General features: G+C 41.0%; 1 protein-coding gene across 4 annotated transcripts in view; it reads right to left on the bottom strand.

Moving 5' to 3' along the window:
- The window catches only part of PFKP (phosphofructokinase, platelet), a 49,463-nt gene extending 40,977 nt beyond the window's left edge, over window positions 1–8,486 (bottom strand). For 3 of the 4 annotated variants that reach the window (XR_012624121.1, XM_074832140.1, XM_074832118.1), the window contains exon 1: window positions 8,066–8,486. Coding sequence is in view for 3 of the 4 variants with exons in the window: in XM_074832140.1 (XP_074688241.1) it covers window positions 8,066–8,150 (85 nt within the window). In the remaining variant the exon portion in view is untranslated. The remainder of the gene's footprint in view (window positions 1–8,065) is intronic. The other variant, XM_074832107.1, reaches the window with a different exon arrangement.
- Window positions 8,487–17,926: the final 9,440 nt, after the last annotated feature.

Here is a 17,926-nt window from a genome sequence, read left to right as displayed (position 1 = left end):
ATTTCTGTCATAACCCATCCCTTCAGATACTGTATTATCTTACTCATTATTCAGTAAGTTCCCAAAAGTAATAAGCTAATTGCTTCCATGCCGCTTAAACAGACACAAGAGATTATGCAAAGCATGAAGACAGAAGAAGTAGTTAGGCTACACTGAAAGAAACAGCCTCCGCATATCAGTTGAAAAGGATGCCAGCAACGTGACAATCCAAAATATTGGGCACCAATTCTCCAAATCTGTTGCACTTAACATCAAAACAGCAAAGTAGTAGGTCAGCTCTGCTGTTTTACATAGGGGTTAAGTGTTCACCTGTCGGGAGATATAAGAAGTCGGTAACTAGACTGTATAAACTTACAACATACTAAACTATAAAGATCTATTCCTACTATATATATATTTATATATATATTTGAAAAAAATACTGAGCTATAAAAGCTCACCTGTCTGAATAAAGAATGAGACTGGGGTTTTCTCAAAGATTTATTACTTAGGAACATATCAGAAAGTCCCTGAAGTTGCCCAATGCAAAACAAAAAATTAAGTTTGCCAAAAATCAAAAGTTGCTTTGTTGTTTGTATAGATGTCACTTAGCCTCAAGATTAAAATAAGAGTAATAGTGTTTTCACATCAATGCTGTATTAGGAAATAACAGCAAGAATTCTCTCAGCCAGAGTCAGCCTTGTGGCAGAGCTGGAAAAAGTTCTCAAATGCCAAGACAGCTAAAAGCACAGCTTTGGACGATGAACTGGGTGTTGCCAAAGAAAAGCAGAGAATCTCAATTGACAGGCTTTACTGAAAAGAAAGTTAGCATGCTAAGTCTCAGACTAAAACAGATCTGCTACACAGAACAAAGTTATCTCCTCAGTGAAACAGTTTTCAGAACAAAATTAACATCCCCACCACTCTCACACACAATGTCCCCTGGAAAGCAAAGACAAAGACCTTTAACTTTATAAAACTGATGGTTCTTCACAGCACTGCCATTTCCCTCAAATCGGGAAGACATAAGCACAAACTACTTCTTTCAAAGTCTACATCTTGCTTCTATTATGCACAACACACGTTGTGTGGGGGGGCTTTTTTTGTTGTTGGTTGGTAGGAACGTTTTTCAGTAGTTTGGGTTTTGGGTTTTTGTGTGGGGTTTTTTTTTGGGGGGGGGGAGGGGGGAGTGGTGGTGTCACTGTTTTTTCAGGTTTGTTTGTGGAAGGTCTTTTATAGAGAGAAAACCAACTTTTTCTGTTATCCATTTGGCTGCAGAATTCTAGAAGAGCAGCTAAAAGGTTCATTTCCTGAAGTGAAAAAGTTCATCCTCATCAGGTGAGGACTAGTCAGAACTGCCCTTTTAAGAACCTTCTGTTCTTGAAGTTCAACTTTGTCACCTCTCCTGTTTGGCACCTGAGAAGGAACACTAAGACCGCTTCAGGTATCTAATATATGTTCAGTTGTAAAGACTCTGGTGTCTCATTCAGCAGTAGTCTCTGTATTCCAAGTACCTAATTAAAATAAAGAAAAAGCATCTGTGATCCAATCAGGCTAAAGCAGAATTTTGTCATCAAAAATAAATATTTAATAAAATAGGAAGACATTAAATATAAACATTCACATGTCTACCAAAGATACATGCTTGTCTTTTATCTGTTTCTTGCTCACATTTCTGCTTTACTGGTCATGTATCCTAGCTTTTTATCTTTAGCTTGCACCTCTCTTAATCAGTGTATTTTAAACGAGGGTAGTTACCCTGTTCTCACTACAAATTCTCCAGATCTGCCATGCCTTTGTTACATATAAATTAGCCTACTAATGTTGATTTGGCTTAACGTTCACACTTCCTCTAAAACAGAGTAAGATAGAAACATTTATTTCTCAAAGTGACATATCCATTAATTCTTTCCACGTGAATGTATTCATAATATAGCCATATACTTTCTTAGTGAACACTTTCCAGTTTCCATGGGTCTTACATGAAAAATTAGTAAAATTCATAATTTACCTGCTGAAAGAAAGGGCAAAAGCCCAGGAAAAAACTCCACAAATTACAGACAGAAAATATCTTCTCAGTACCACCACTGTAACTTTGTAAGTTTATACAATATAGATTTTATTATTATTTGGTGATGTGTATTTTATCTCTTTACACAGAAAAAGGACTTGGGTGTCTATTAGCAAGCTCCTGAAGAAGTGGCTTACATTTCAGAAGGACTGAAGGACTGAGGACTGAAGGATATTATAATTTGATATCTACAAAAAGACAGTTAAAACATTGAAGCTTCAGACTTTTACATGTTGGCTATCTAAATCTGAATACACTGCTTGCAGTGATTCAAGTATGTAAATACAGAGAATTTCATGGAGTCTCTGTAGAACTTGTCTAACAAAATGTTGCTGTATTTGATTATTTGTGGAGTCTTACAATAGTATTTGTGAATTACCATAATAACTATGAAATGTAATTATATGCTTATTACTGAAAGAGAGATTTACCGGGTTAACCATGGATTTAGTCCTGAATAATAAATATAGCCTGATAAACATACAGGATTAGAATAGCAGCTTCAAAAGAAAGCCATGAGTAAATAAAACCAGTATTTTTTTTTCATAACATAAGAATTATTTAAAATCTTTCTGAATTACCACTTGCTTTTGCATTAAAGCCTTTGACAGAGAAAAAGATTTCTTTTGCTCTTTTGGGCTCAGCAGAGATTAAGTAATCTGCAACTACTTACATGGCTTTACATAATGTCTGAGATTAATTTAAGAATCAATAATTTACTATCCTTCTTGATACTGTCTATTCAATTGTCTTTGAAAGCAATAGTTTTCATAGCCGGGTTACAAACAGTACTATGGAAATTTTTAAATTATTTTAAAGACACTTCCTTCCCCCAAAAGAGTATTCCTCTACCGTGCCTATGTCCTGTTCCACATACATATGCACTACTGCAACAGAGGATGTTCTACACTATTTTGTGTTTAAGCCAAGTTTTCCTCACTTCAGTCAGCTACATGGGCCTTTAAATAAACAACCATAATACTAATCATATAAAAGCCAAATCAAAACTATGCAGCCTGGACAAGCATCAAGAAATATTTAAGTACCACCAATGTCAAAGATAAATATTGGCTTTCATGCACACTTAATGACTTAGCACACATGTTTAAGTGCGACCCTGAATAAAGATCCAGACTTAAAAAGACTATATAGCAAAACACACAAACTAAGGAAAATGTCTAAACATTACCAAACAAAGACTTTGTTCAAGTATGTAAATGGACACATCAGTAACTCCATAAGAGCCTATAATCATCAGAAAGAAAGATGAGAAGCAGTCAAATACAAGAACTTGAACAAATCATTAAGAAAATTAATTGGGGTTTGTTCTATTTACTTTTAATTACACAACAGATTTTACTGCATATAATCACAATAACAATTCTCAATACCTGAAGAAAATACTATACAATTTTTCTAAACAGTAACACTGTATTGGGTCAGAACATTCTACTGCACAAATATATACAATAGCATAACACCTAGACTACACACATATCTCCTTCAAAATTTAAAAAACATCTTGAGGCTAGTTGTAATCACAGAATCCACTAATTATAGAAGCAGTTCCTCCAAAATATTAGATGCACTGAAATAGCTACACACAGCAATTAATAACTACATTCCTTAATTTTACTTGCAAATTATATTTATAATATTATCTATATGAACACATATACGTATTTTATATACGTGTCTATACACACACACACTTATTTGCTGGAAAAGTGTTTTTTGGGGGGGTTAGAATTCAAAAGTTCCTTCTGACTATCTTCAAATTACATCAAGTGCTAACAAATAAACTCTGTCATTTGGATGACATAAAAATTGAATGTGGGTTGTTCTGGCTTGGGGTTTGGGGTTTTGGGGGGGCAGGGCAGGGGTTAAGTTTATTTTATTTGTCCAGTGGCAAAATTTATTTTTCCATCATACCAGGACAAGATCAGTACATCTGCACTACCATATTAAATATGTCTTGTGATGTTCCTCGGAAGCCTGTAACGCTTCAAGAGCAGAAATACGTAGATCTTTGCTTCCACAGTCATGGTCTGTGGTATTCCAAAACTCTGGAATCCATGAGACTACAGGGTTCTTTTTAGCTGTTTCTAAGCTCAATATTTGCTGAAGGAGTTGGAGCTTTTTTTATTTGTTCAGTGGCAAGATTTCTTCTTCGAATGTCAGTTACCACGACAAGAGCAGTACATGTACACTACTATATTAAATATGCTTTGAAACACTGGGAAGCCTGTAATGCTTCAAATGTGGAGAGACGTAGATCTTTACTTCAGCAGTCATGGTCTATGACATTCCAGAGCATTACCACGTAATCTGTAAGTCTCTTCCTTATGCTGTCTTCCACAACACTAAATCTTTGAGTTTATCTCAGAAATAACATGGTCACATTCAAACACAATAATCTTGAGCCAGTGAATTGGGCAGCAGCTCAAAGTAGCCACAAACACATCATTCCCTAGTAATGCACAAACACCTTCTGTCAGAAGCTTTCAGGTGACACTGTTCCTGCTGCTGAGCCGTACCTATCACAGTCCTAGAATAAGCAGTCTGGTTGGAGGTTGTATGAACATAAGTGACCTACGGCAGCCAAAATTGTCTGTGGCAGCCACTGGCAACCTGCATAAAATACAACCAGTGTTCATGACCCGAAGCAGACCATGGCTAGAGTCCCACAAAGCGAAGACAAAAGCGTGACTTAAAACCCTGAGGTCCACCTTCCTGAGCTGCAACCACTACAATTTAGAAATAGTCCAGAAACCGAACTAAGCCATAAATCTCGAGAATCAATTGTCAAAACTTCTTTTGCCTCTCAAGGTGCTTGTGATTATGGTGGAAAGTACTTGTTTTAGTTCACAATTTAACAGCTGGCTATCTAAAGTGATGGACTGCCAAGTTTAGTACTTACATACATTAAGTGTACGAAATAGTGATCTTTTCCCTGTGAAGTAAATCACTGATAAATTCTTTAACTCCACCACAAAAAAATAATAAACCTGTGTTTAAAATATAGTGACTAAACCATAATAGTTCCAATATGACATATACACATTCTGTAGTCTTTAATATTCCACAGGCAGTAAAAAGGAAAAACAAAAAAAGTCCTTGCAAGGAAATACCACAAATGTGGGGAAGTAATTTAAAACTTAACATATCCTATAAAGGCTTGTGTGATTTACATAATGCTACTTCTAAATTATTAAACAGTACAAAACCAGTAAAGGCATTAACTTCTATTTTAAAATCATTTCAAGCATATTTTGTTCTAGGATAAAATTTACAGCCCAATCTAAATCACAGCACCTATTGATATGAAGTTTATGTGTTTACCACATCACTAATGGGTGTTCTTTCCACTCAATTTCCTGCGAGTTTAGAAATCTCCAGAATATCTGTAATCCAAACTAGTGTCTAACAAATCTAAAAAACCCCACCAGAACAGAAGACTGGAACTCTTTTTTTATATTAGTACTTTTTTGCCTACTTCAGAGTTAGCAGTTTTGCCTCACCTACAGTTTGCTTGAACATATATTTTCAAACAGCTCTGCAGTAATAGCAGCATATTTCCTTCTGCTTATACTTCACAACTTCATTTCTCTCACACATTTGCCATACAGAGGGCAAATGACCTTGACAGGGCATGACTCATTCTGTCCCTTGTTTAACTCCTAACCTAGCATGCAAACTTGAGGTTGCATATTTTACACATCATCTACCAAGATAGTAAGGGTTATGAACCTCAACTGTGTTGTGTGATTCAGTTGAAACTCAGAAGTTCTAAATTATTTTTTTTCCTTGTTCTTCTAAGTTAGGACAACAATGCTGCCTACAAAACAACTTGGACGGCATCCCGTTTACTTTGTTTGGTCTTTGTGACAATCTCACTCCTCAGACAGCAACTTTTACAGGCTGTTACTTTTTATCCCTCCATGTAAATATGCCACAGTTGCAATCTGCCAGATAATAAAGTCTAGATGTCACCCATGGATTCTGCAAGTCCTTTAAATGCTTTAATTCACATTAAAGTGCAGATTAATACTTTATAAAAAGAGATACATCTGCTGCTGCATTATATAATCTCCAGCCACGCGGAAGCAAGTAGCAGGGCTCAGCCTCTTGCCGAACACGCTACTGCTGCTTGAGGCAATGCCCTGTCACACTTTAAAATTAAAATGGCGATTTGGCGAGCAGACCTTTAAAACAGAGACGCCTTGATTCACAGTCCCTTCTAGAATCATTTAGCAGTGGAATCGATGACACTGAGACCAAACTGTGGATAAAACTTGAACAAGTGTAACCCCACCGAGGGGCAAAAGAGAAGCCGTTTAAAGGCATCAATTTGCTTTTTCTCCGGAACTGCAACATTTTCCTCTCCGACTGGTACCAAATCCCCTCCACCCGTGATTAGAGTTTCAGATAATCCCAGGTAAACCCGGGGGCTCCCCGTTATTCCTGCGGGCGGAGGGAGGGAGGGAGGATGCTTCTCCCAGCCCGGATGACGCAAAGAGGCGGAATCTGCAGCGACTCGCAGCGGATCACGTACACACCGGCGGCGGGGAGGGAGCGCGGAGACACTGGTCCACGCAGGCTACCACCTCGTGGGCGCGCTGGGAGTGCGCGGGGAGGGGAGGGGAGGGGAAGAAAAAGGAAGGGAGGCGGCTGCCTGCACCCCCGGGTGCATCGGCCAGAACGCCGCAGCCGCGGGCTGCCTCCCCGCGTAAAAAGCTTCAGACTGTCGAGCCCCCACAGAAAGGAAAGAGGCGCTTTCCCCCACCTCTCTGTTCTCTTCACAAACGCGAGTAGGAGTGCCGTTTCTTCTTTAAGTGAAAGTACTTTCGAGACACTCCCGGCAAAAAAAAATAATCATAATTTAAGGGAAGGAGCGAAAGGCAATCATCACTGAGCCACTCTCCTGGGAAAAGCAGAGCAGGAGTCCTCTCACATAGCATGGAGTATTGCACATTTGAAATCTTAACTAACTGAAACTTCAAACTGTTAATATAGACGAGATTTTCTGGTAGAAAAGGGGAAACAAAAATGGAGGAAAACATGACTTCGTGACCAAGTATATTGCGATCAAGCCTCTTTTCTTTCACTTCCCTCTTCATGTCTCCAGGTCTTTTGTTCGCCCTGACTAGGACTCCCTCTACACTTAGGAGCTTTAAGGCGGTGGAACACGTTTCCAGCATACTCCTACGGGGCTAGAGAGTAAACTACCATCTAAGCGCTCTAAATCACGAACAGGAACATAAACGTGTTCCTGGTGCCAAACTGAAGTGAAAAGCAGATGAGGCGAGGGCTGGCAGAGCCCCAGCACGCAGCCAGCCTCCCACCCGCCCTGCGAGGCAGCACGACCTCCTCCCCCGCTCGCATCAGCCACCCGCTCGCCCTCCTCACTCCCCTCTCCCCACCATCTCCCGGGGGTTGAAGACATTTCGGTGGCAAAAGTTACTGGAGCGTTTTTACTCTCCTCCCTGCCAAGGCAGGCTCTGAGGAAATGCGATGAGAAAGGGAGGGGGGAGGAAGGATGAGGGCATGTTTGCAGCTCAGGCGCCCAGGCCCCGCAAAATAGAGTTATCTTTTCAGTGATCTTACTAAGAGAGGCAGCTCAAAGGCCAGCGGGGAAAGAGCGACCCGAGAACCACAGCAATCTCGTGCTCCCCACTCGCGGGGCCCCTCTCTCTCCACCGCCTCCATGTGCCGCGGCCGGCGCGGCCTCCCGTAACCGCCCCTCGGGCGGCCCGTGCTTCCTACTCCCGTCTCGCAGGCGCTGCTACACCCACCGGCTCCTTCCCCAGCCGCCCGCATGGGCGCCCTGCCTGCCTGCCTGCCTGCCGGGGAGGCCCTTCGCCCTCCCGCCTCCCTCATACCATCCCCGAAGGGGTCCCCCCCCCCTTTCTACCGCCCCCGTTCCTCAGCGTGCCCGCAGCTCCCCCCCACCCCCCGCCGCCTCTCCCTCATCGTCTGCCTCTCCCGCTCCCCTCCTCCTCCCCGCGTAGCTACCTTGGGCATCGCCGCCGCTGGTCAGCACCCCGATGGCCTTCCCGGTGCCCGAGAGGTTCTCGAAGAACTTCGGCTGGTGATCCATGGCGCTGTGCGGGCGGCACCGGCGGGCGAGACGGAGCGAGGTCGCTGAGGGAGCCCCTGGCCGCGGGGCTCTGCCCGAGGTGTGCGCTCCGCCGGGTCTAACGTCCGGCCTCTGCGGAAAAAGAACCCGAAGAACCCCGGTGTAGGGGCCTATTTACAGGCAGATGTATTTCTTTAGAAAAAAGAAAAACAAACAAACACGAAGGAAGGAGGCGGCTGTATGGAAAAAGCCCGGGAAAAGAAAAAAAAAAAGTGGAGAGAGCGGAGGAGAGATGCAGCGCTCACATCGCCACCAACCAGCCGCCCGCCCGCCCGCTGACAGCCGTAAGCCGCGCGGCCCGGCGCCGCCCCCCAACGCCCCGCCAGCACCGGCGGCGGCTGACGGGCAGGCCAGGCGTCCAATGAGAAGGCGAGCTGCCGCCTCGAGCGGCCGCCGCTGCGGCGGGCGGGGCGGTGCAGTTACGGTCGGAGGGAGCGGGGGGAGGGGTAGTGGCGGGAGCGGGCGGCGGCGAGGGCGGGGCTCCAGGTGGGGGCGGGAGTGCCGGCGGCGCCCTTCCCCCGGCGGCGCCGGCGGTGGGGGCGATGCGGGGAACATGGCTGGCGCCGCGGCTGGGGCTCGCTCATCTTCCCCGCGGCAGCGGCGAGGTCCCCGTCGCCCGTGTGGAGCCGCTGGATCCCGCGCAGCCCCTTCCCCGCCCGCTCTGGGGCGGCCGCCAGGGTCCCGCGCTGTGGGGCTCAGCTCTGCGGGGCGAGTCCGGGCGCGCCCTGTCCCGCGGGGGCCCTGCTGCCGGCCCCGCGGCGGGGCGTGCTCCGGTGGGAGCGCCCACGCGTGTCTGCCGGCGGCCCGAGGGGCAGCCTGCCCGCAGCGTGCCGGGCGCGCGCTGCCCGAGCCTGGTGCGGCGGCTCGGCCGGCCCGCTCGGGCGCGGGGAGACTCGCTCCGGGGAGCGAAGGACAAAGCGCCGGCCGCGGAGGCAGGGCGGGCGGAGACCTGCTGCTGCTGCTGCCGCCGCCGCCCGGCAGGGTCTGTGCCGCAGGGTCTGTCAGGCAGGGAAGCCCAAAGGCCTGTTCGTTGCCCTTTGGCCCCTCTCATGCCCGCTCAGGTGTGTCTTGCTGCTGTGGCATCCGGAAGCCGGAGCAGATGTTCAGGTGCATGTAGGAAAAGGAGGTTACATCCCGTAAGTATTTACAGCTTAGGGACAAAGGCTGAGTCCGGGGGAGCAACAGCAGTAAAGCAGTTGGGAGAAATGACTGGGTAAGAACGCCAGTCTCTCTGCCCTCCCTTCTGTTCTGTTGCGCACCGATGCGTTTTCCTGGGGAATGCCGAGTACTGGTACAGAAGCGCTCCCTTAAACTCGCCGTATTATAACGCCGCGTTGGAGTACAACAGAATCGTTCTGCTGATCATCATAATGTGCGTAGTCACAGAAACAGCTTCCGACCTCGATTTTGTTAATTTAAGCAAAAAAAGCTGTATTATCCTGTATATAGTTTTTTTGTGGTATTTAGCATAAGTGAAAGTATTTGCAGAATCAAGGGCTAAGTTACTTGCCCAAAGTTATAAAGCAAGTCAGGGAGAGTCAGGAATAGCAGCAAAATGCTGACTCAAGTTTTATATTTTAATTGCTGTAATAATTATTGTTTTTGTTCAACATTTTCATCATATCTTAGACTTAACTCACATTGTAAAAATACACGGGCTCATCCTGTTAACTTTCACACATACACAGAACTACAGTCATCTGAGTAGTTCAGTCAAAATTACTCATAGATAAATGTTTGAAGAAAACATACCTGAAAATAGATGCCTATACCTAGCATGAGGTCAGCTCACGTTTGTGGATCTACTCAGAGGCTAAAATGAGCGTGTGATTTGACAACGGAGAAGACACATTTCCAAATTGTTTGCATACCATGAACAATAGTGATTCTACTGGGAATTTGCTGTATTCTTTCCTGAATCTGAAGAGAGCTCTGAGTCACAGATTATAATAAAGGTGAACTTTTATTCTAGAAATATATAAACCCCCATAAAGTCACACTCTGTTCAAAGGGTTCTGGTTTGAATTGGAATCATATTACTTTCTCAGAGAGTAGCTCTGCAAAAGATAAATTAAGGTCTTTGAGTGATCCGGGGCTTCATCCAAGCATGTAAAATCAGTAGGAAGGGCTTTGGCTAATATGAACTATTATGACTACTTTATGATCATGGAGCAATGATAGTTTGTCATCTGAGCAACAATTTGAGGAAGCTTTGCATTGGTTCTGTTTGATTTGGTGCAGATACTTAGCTATCCTTTAGAACTGCCTTACTTTTTTTTTTATTCAGTATAGCTAAATCATTCACACTTTGGAAGTAGACTTGTCCCTCTTGCTTCCAAATACAGCCTTGAAGCTAAGGAGCTATTATTTGCTGAAAGTATTTTCTCTCCAATTGCCTTAAGGTACATAATGAACTTAGAAGTGATGTATTTTTTTCACCCTTGTCTAACTAGGAAGCTGCCTATGATTTCACTGTTTTCATCATTTATTATAGCTACTTATTGTTCTTCAGCAGAGCTCTCAGGAAAGAATTGTATTTTGTCTGTGTCAAGTCATTAAAGTAGAGGTGGGAGGACAGGAAAGGAATGAGGAACTGTTTGTTCCTGAGGCTGTCTCCATGTGCTTAAATATCTTCCAGCAATACAATTGCCTATAATCTTAAAACAAGTGAATTCTTGGCTTAAGTATTGAAGATTGTTGGGGGAAACAGTCTTATTTAACCTTGTGGGATATAGTTGCAATGCAGTTAGGTACACGTATAAATCATACTGGCACTAAAAGAATAGGCTCTTCTGAGATATGCAAACTGATAATAAAGAAACTGTATCTCTGAATAAAACCTCAGTAGGTAATTTGCACGCTACATTAGGCACTCGTTCTCTTACTATAATACTAAATAGAATCAGTTTACATGGGATAGGGAGAGGACGGGTGTGTTTTGGCTCTTTCCTGATACTGACCATTGCAGATGCTCTGCTGCAGCCTTTTCCCATTGCCTGTTTGTTCCCTGTGCCACCTAGATCAAGCCTATCTGCCCATTTTTAGATCTTATCACTACCTAAGAAATCCTCATTGACCCTTGAGAAATACTTTGGATTGCTACCCACCTCAACTCACTGTGCCAGTACCGTTACACGTCCTGCCTTTGAACTATAAAACGGGTCATACCATGGAGGAAATATCACCAGTGTGTCCAGTACTTCATTTAGCACATCATCCTCCATTGAAATTAAGTTAAACTAGGAAGAACAAGTCATGTCCAAAAAGAACAAGATTATTGCAAGAGTAACAGAGCTGAATGAATGGATTTCCAGCCAACTGAAACTATTTTCTACAGCTAGACCTTTCTTTCATATGTGGGTTCTCTGGCATCTAGTGGTACGTGAGCCCACGCTTCAAGTTTGTCTGAGGCGCTTATAGGAGTTGTCTCTTCTGCCCAGCTGTCATTTTTTCATGAGACTTATGAATCATAAAGACAATTAACTTTTGCATATTCAAAGTTTTAATATTATTAAAAAACAGGCAGAGAACAGAGAATTAAATGGAATGATTTACAGAAACCCCAGCATTTTAAAATGAAACAGGCTTAGTCATGGCATGCACTCATTAGCATGAAAAGAAGGAAAGAAGAAGTCACTGAGATATCAGTTCTGGTCAGATGGTGACAGTGACTTTTTTAAGAGAACTGACTGCTTTCTTCCATTAGTACTACAATATTCACTGGCCCTACATGTTGCATATAAACTCTTGTACTACTTAGTCTCTTTCCTATTTGTTTTCACCTTCAATTGTGTCGTTCTAACAGTATAAATTTTGTAGTACAGGGCTGGATTCTGTGGGGTTTTTTTCATTTCTCTCTTGCATAATGACAGTCCTAGTGACACTAACGTACACAAGGGTTTCTTTATGCTAGATGTGTAAATGAGAGGAAATCTAAAACTAGTATGAGATGAGGTACAGGAAAATCTCCAAGAGATCTGAGGAAGGGACTTGCTGTTACAGTTGGATGAGGAAGGAAGGGCAATGGAAAGCTAACACAGACTTGAGAAGGGGACATGACTGTATCCAGAATAGGTAAAGTCTTTTACTAAATGTTCAAATGAGATTTTCTAATGTATTTTGCTTCTTTTCCTCTCTAGTTGGTACTGATTTTGTTAGGGAGAGAACAGCAATTAGCACAGTCTTGGAGAGGAATTTACTTAAAACTCTGACCAATACAGACATTATGGAAAAGGTAATCAAAATATTAATCTGTTGCTTCCCAGTAGTCATATAAAATACATTAAAATAATTTTCACTATAAAAATGGATAGCATCCTCAGTCACTGTAATATGAGAGAGAGTTGTATCTGGTTTATGAATATGCACATTTTACACAGAAGCAAAAATGCTTAGTAACATACTGTAGCAAGTGTAAGCTATTTAAACTGCCCAAGCCAGCATGAGAAGTGGGAAAGGGAAGATATGTCAACTGTAAAGGATGTTTTATTATTTTTGGTGAGGGATGATAATGTAAAATGTCACCATGTTCATCATGAAAGAAGATCAGCTACAACTTTTTTTTGAATGTCAGATGGCTGTTGCTTCGAATTTCCCGTACCTGACTTTTCAATTGAGAGTTTAGGTACTAACCTAAGGCATTAATGAAATTCCAACTAAAATAAAATGGCAAGATTTTTTAATGGTTCTTGAATCAGGCCATGTATAAAAGAAAAGCACTTAACTATAACTGTTCTTTATTAAAAAAAAAAAAGGACAATGATTGAGCAGTATTTTTCTAGAAGTTACTTCCTCCACAATGTTTTTGTTTATCTCAGAATCTAAATGTAAATCATGATTAAGCATAGCACATCAATTATTTGCAAAAAATATTTTGACTGGGAATGTTATGTAGCTTCAAAACTAAGAAATATTGTTCAACTCTTCCTAACTTTGAAGCCTCCACGTTTTTACAGAAAATGTTCTGTAAATAGTTTTGTGGAAAATGTGTCAGCATGGTCTTTAGGCTTGATAGTTATTTCTTCCATGGTAAATTCATGTATCTTTTCTTAAATGACGCATACTAAAATTTCTAATTTGTGCTCAGCAGGTTCATTATGTGGTGTTATATTTTCTTTCTCCTGCTGCCAGCTGCTAAATTCACTGTTCACTGCTACCATCAAACAAATATTATTAACATGCCATGTATTTCTAGGTTATCTAACTTTCAAACTTTGATTCTTGAAAAAATCAATTTCTAAGACTCTAAAAATGCATCTTTCTATGGTTTGACATGGCCTGGAGTGCACTTCTTAATTTCAAAGTATATTTTTCTTGTTTTATTGGGTAGGAAGATTCATGACTGAGCTAAGCACCACCTGAAAATATTGCAGATCAAAGAGGATTTGTGTTGTTGTGAAAGATATGTTGTGTCGGATATACTGGGTTTGGAATAATTAAGCCATGCTAGTCATACATGTATCATAATTGCTCAGAGGTTTAAAAAACTCAGAAACAGAAAAAACTGCCTAAGACACTTCATTAAAAGGAAACATTGTGCTAATTAAATGGTTACTGAATCATACAATTGACTAAGTTATTTCTCCTGGTTTGGGGGAGAAGAATACGTAAGCCTTTCTTTCTCACCTAGAAAACTTCCACAGTGAGCCATCATTTGGCGCCACAGGATAATTTGTAAGCTTGCCATACTATGAGCCACAAAAGGTATACGTATGGTTGGGATATGGGTAGGGCCATGTATACATGTTCATAGTCTGCATTAAAAGGATATAGACTAATCATGGTATTCTCAGAGTGTGGCACTTCTGTAGCTTTCTCTTAAGAAGTGCAAATGATCTTAAGATATTGAGAATACTTACTATTTATGTGATGTGAATGATGTTTTTTTTACTTTTATGCTCAATATAAAAATATGAACAATAACCTTAGAACATTGTCTAGAATGCAGAACTTCTTTTTTATAGATGAGTACCCTAACTACTTGATGGTGTTATCCTTTCTACAGTACTTCTGGATTAGTGAATCCTTGTAACAACTCCAGCAGGAGTGTTGGACTGTCCTCATCCAGAAAAATGCCCTCCTGACGATAGGGTAGATTGCAGAGGAGGGCTTCAATGTACTTGGGCAAAACTGATCTCAGGAGCGTCACTTTCTGGTCATATGCTGCAATTGTTAGGCTATATTATATAAAAGGTGAGCACTGTGGAATTTTACATGGAGGTCACTTCTGTTGAAGAGTGAATGATATTAAGGAGTTCTCTGAAGATTTATTATATTGTATTCCTCAACAGAGATTGGCTGGAATAATGCTTAGTCATTTGTTTCCGAAAAGGCACGAATGCAGGATGCATCAAATAAGTGCTTATGTGGATTGGAGCCAAATGGACAATTTGGCCTGACACTGTCTCTGATTTCTTCCCTCAGCAGAACTGATGGAAATAACTGCAAAGGAGAAAATTCTAGAAGAACTAGGAGAGATAAAGAAGAATTTACATGATTTGTGTAACTTAAGGCTGCTTAAGAAAAGAGTAACGTCTTCCCCTATTCTATGACCTTGGGGATCATTTTTATTTGGAAAAGAAGAACAACCAAAGAGCACAGAAATGTTTTTGTACTTAAAATTGTGTGCCCTTAATTATACTTCAAGAAATGGTACCATTAGTAATGATCTAATCTAATCTAATCTAATTCAATTGGTTTCGTAAGTTCATTTCTAAACGTAAGCTCTGATGTTCTACAAACATCACAGTGGTGGTTCCCTTCCACAAAGACTTCAATTTTATAATCCAGAATTAACATGACAGTATAATTAAAGTAATATAAATGTAGTTACACAGTTACTGATATGACAAATTAAAAATGCAATCTCCACAAATATTTGTATATGCAGCAATTCCCCCAAATATGCAGCAGTTCCCATGATACTGGAGAATTTTAGTTTATCTAAAATTAAACTAATTGAAACTGTAGTTTATGATTTGCAAGCTTTATGTGTTTTATAATACATGAGTTAAACAAGTGAACTTGGTCTCCATTACATTGTAAAGACTCAACTTCCATTTACTGTATGTTTTTGCACAAGTTATAGTATTTATATTAGTTTTATTAGTACTTATGCTGGTTTTAGCTGGGATAGAGTTAATTTTCTTCATGGTAGCTAGTAGGGGGCTATGTTGTGGATTTGTGCTGGAAACAGCATTGATAACACAGGGATGTTGTAGTTACTGCTGAGCAGTGCTTACACAGAGTCAAGGCCTTTTCTGCTTCTCCCCCCACCCCACCAGTGAGGAGGCTGGGGGTGCACAAGGGGTTGGGAGGGGACACAGCCGGGACAGCTGACCCCAGCTGACCAAAGGGATATCCCATATTGTATGGTGTCATGCTCAGTGTATAAAGCTGTGGGAAGAAGAAGGAAGGGTGGGACATTCAGTGTGATGGCGTTTGTCTTCCCAAGTAACCGTTATGTGTGATGGAGCCCTGCTTTCCTGGAGATGGCTGAACACCTGCCTGCTGATGGGAAGCAGTGAATTAATTCCTTGTTTTGCCCTGCTTGCATGCAGCTTTTGCTTTATCTAATAAACTGTCTTTATCTAAACCTAGGAGTTTTCTCACTTTTACCCTTCCAATTCTCTCCCCCATCCCACGGGGGCAGGCGCGGGGTTACACCACAACAGTACTGATAAACAATGGATTTGATATATATTTCTGATGGGATTCTTTTCCCTTTGAGGATAGATTTCACTCTTTACAATAGAGGTTATGCATAATTTCTTTGCAGTTTTGTGGCTTGCCTGAAAATGGAAGCAATGCTTAAAATAATCTAGGTGGTTGTGCAGACTTTGGGTAGCCATTAGTGATAGATTGCTCAGATAGATAGATAGAATGATGTATGACTGGACCTTTTATTGTAGCTACTATGACCCTAGACCTTCAAAGGCTCTTGTTCAATGTGGTGTCTTACTATTGGATTGAAAGAGGATTCAGTATTCAAAATGCCTGAACCTAATGGAAACATTAATTTTGGGGACTGTGAGATGGGGGAAGACCATAAGTGGTCAAAATGGAAGGTATTCCAGAGTGTACAAGCTGTTATTGTCTCCTCCACAAACTCTCTGGAGAGTACAGTGCCACAAAGTTGTCTTTCTGCAGGACTGAGGAAGACTAGAAAAGCAATTTCGGTGGTAAAACAGATAGTGAGGCCATCATTAGAGCTTGTGTGTTAGCAGCCAGCAGTTTCTGGGAGAGATTACAAGTACTTAGAGAAAGCAATAAAGTTAGGTATTTGGTCTGAATAATTTGCACTTCAAGAAGCAGTCTTTACCTTTGACTTTTTTGTTGTTTTATTCTGTTATGGTGTCATGAATAATACATAACAGCAAAGATTGTTTCTTCAAGAGGACATACTTATTCTTACTTATACTGTTTCCTGGTCAGTGAATACCTCTTATTTCCTAGCATGCACTTTCTCTCTCACTCAATCTCCTCCAAAGTCCAGTCTCTTTTCTTCCTTTCATTTATTTTTCTACCATGTATTTTCTTTTGCTCCTCCTTGCTTTCACTACTTGCAACTTCCTTCCCATCTCTTTCTTCCTTTCTTAACGCTGAAGATAAGAAGAATGTCAGGAGTTTTTTCACTCCTGTTGATAGTTTTAGTATAGTAGTTAACTGGTACAAATTTCATATTCTTGCTTCTAAATATTTTTTATGACATTGATTTGAGATCATAACTGATGATGAAAAATATGGAATGTTTCCATTTGTAGAATTAAAAAAAATAGTCTTCAATGACTAGCAGAGTTATTTTCATTTTCAAGAAGCCAGTCTGGATGCCTTATGCAATGCAGTCTGTTTCTTACTGTGAAGGGAATTAATAACATCTCATTTCTTCCGGTCTGTGAAATTTAAATAGTTAACAGAGATGTATTTAATATTGATTTCTTGTAAAAATACATCTGTATGTATCCTTTGCTCAGAGTGACACCAGAAAAAGTCTTATCTCACGTTCTGTAGCACAAAAAACCCTGCCAAACTCAGACAAAAAACATATTGCATATCCTAGAACCTACAGTTTAGAAATACTTTGACAGGCATAGCTGAGAAGTTAAGTGACGTGTTTAAACTGTGGAAGAGAGCTGAGGAAAAAAAACCATTGTTTTTGCTTTTATTTACAGAGTTAATAATGTTGTAAGCTTATATGGAGTGTAGTATTTAAGAGTATGTGCTAGTGCTACGAACATATTAAATATCTGGCTTCTTACATAATGGTTGGTTTTTGGTTTTTTTTTTTTTTACTTGCATTATAATTCCTCGGAATTCCTTAGAATTCTAATAAAAAATATTTTTTTTTTATTGTTATGCAAGTGTCCAAGGTCCTTCTATGATATGTTTGAGTAATACCATTAGGATCATTATGTGAAAATAGTATATTGTGAATAAATTGAATGGTAATTGTTGTGATCAGGCATAGATGGAGCATGTTTAATGTTTACATTCAATTGTCTTAGGCTCATCATTTCCCTTCCAGAAAGGCGGTGTTTCTTTGATGTTGAATGCCTATATTTGCTGCTGAGACTGAATGCCTCACACAATACTTGTCTTTAAAATATGAATGTTGTGTATTAAATACTTGCTTTAAAAAAACAATGCTGAAGGAACAGGTGCAACAACATCACCTCACTGGAGAAATTAAAAGGAAAATCCTTCTTACCACAAGGGAAAACAAATTCTACATAGATGAA

The sequence above is a fragment of the Strix aluco genome, chromosome 1 (genome assembly GCF_031877795.1).
Source record: "Strix aluco isolate bStrAlu1 chromosome 1, bStrAlu1.hap1, whole genome shotgun sequence".
NCBI classification, from domain to species: domain Eukaryota; kingdom Metazoa; phylum Chordata; class Aves; order Strigiformes; family Strigidae; genus Strix; species Strix aluco.
Note: the sequence above shows the minus strand (reverse complement) of the source record. Positions and strands in the feature narration are given on the sequence as shown.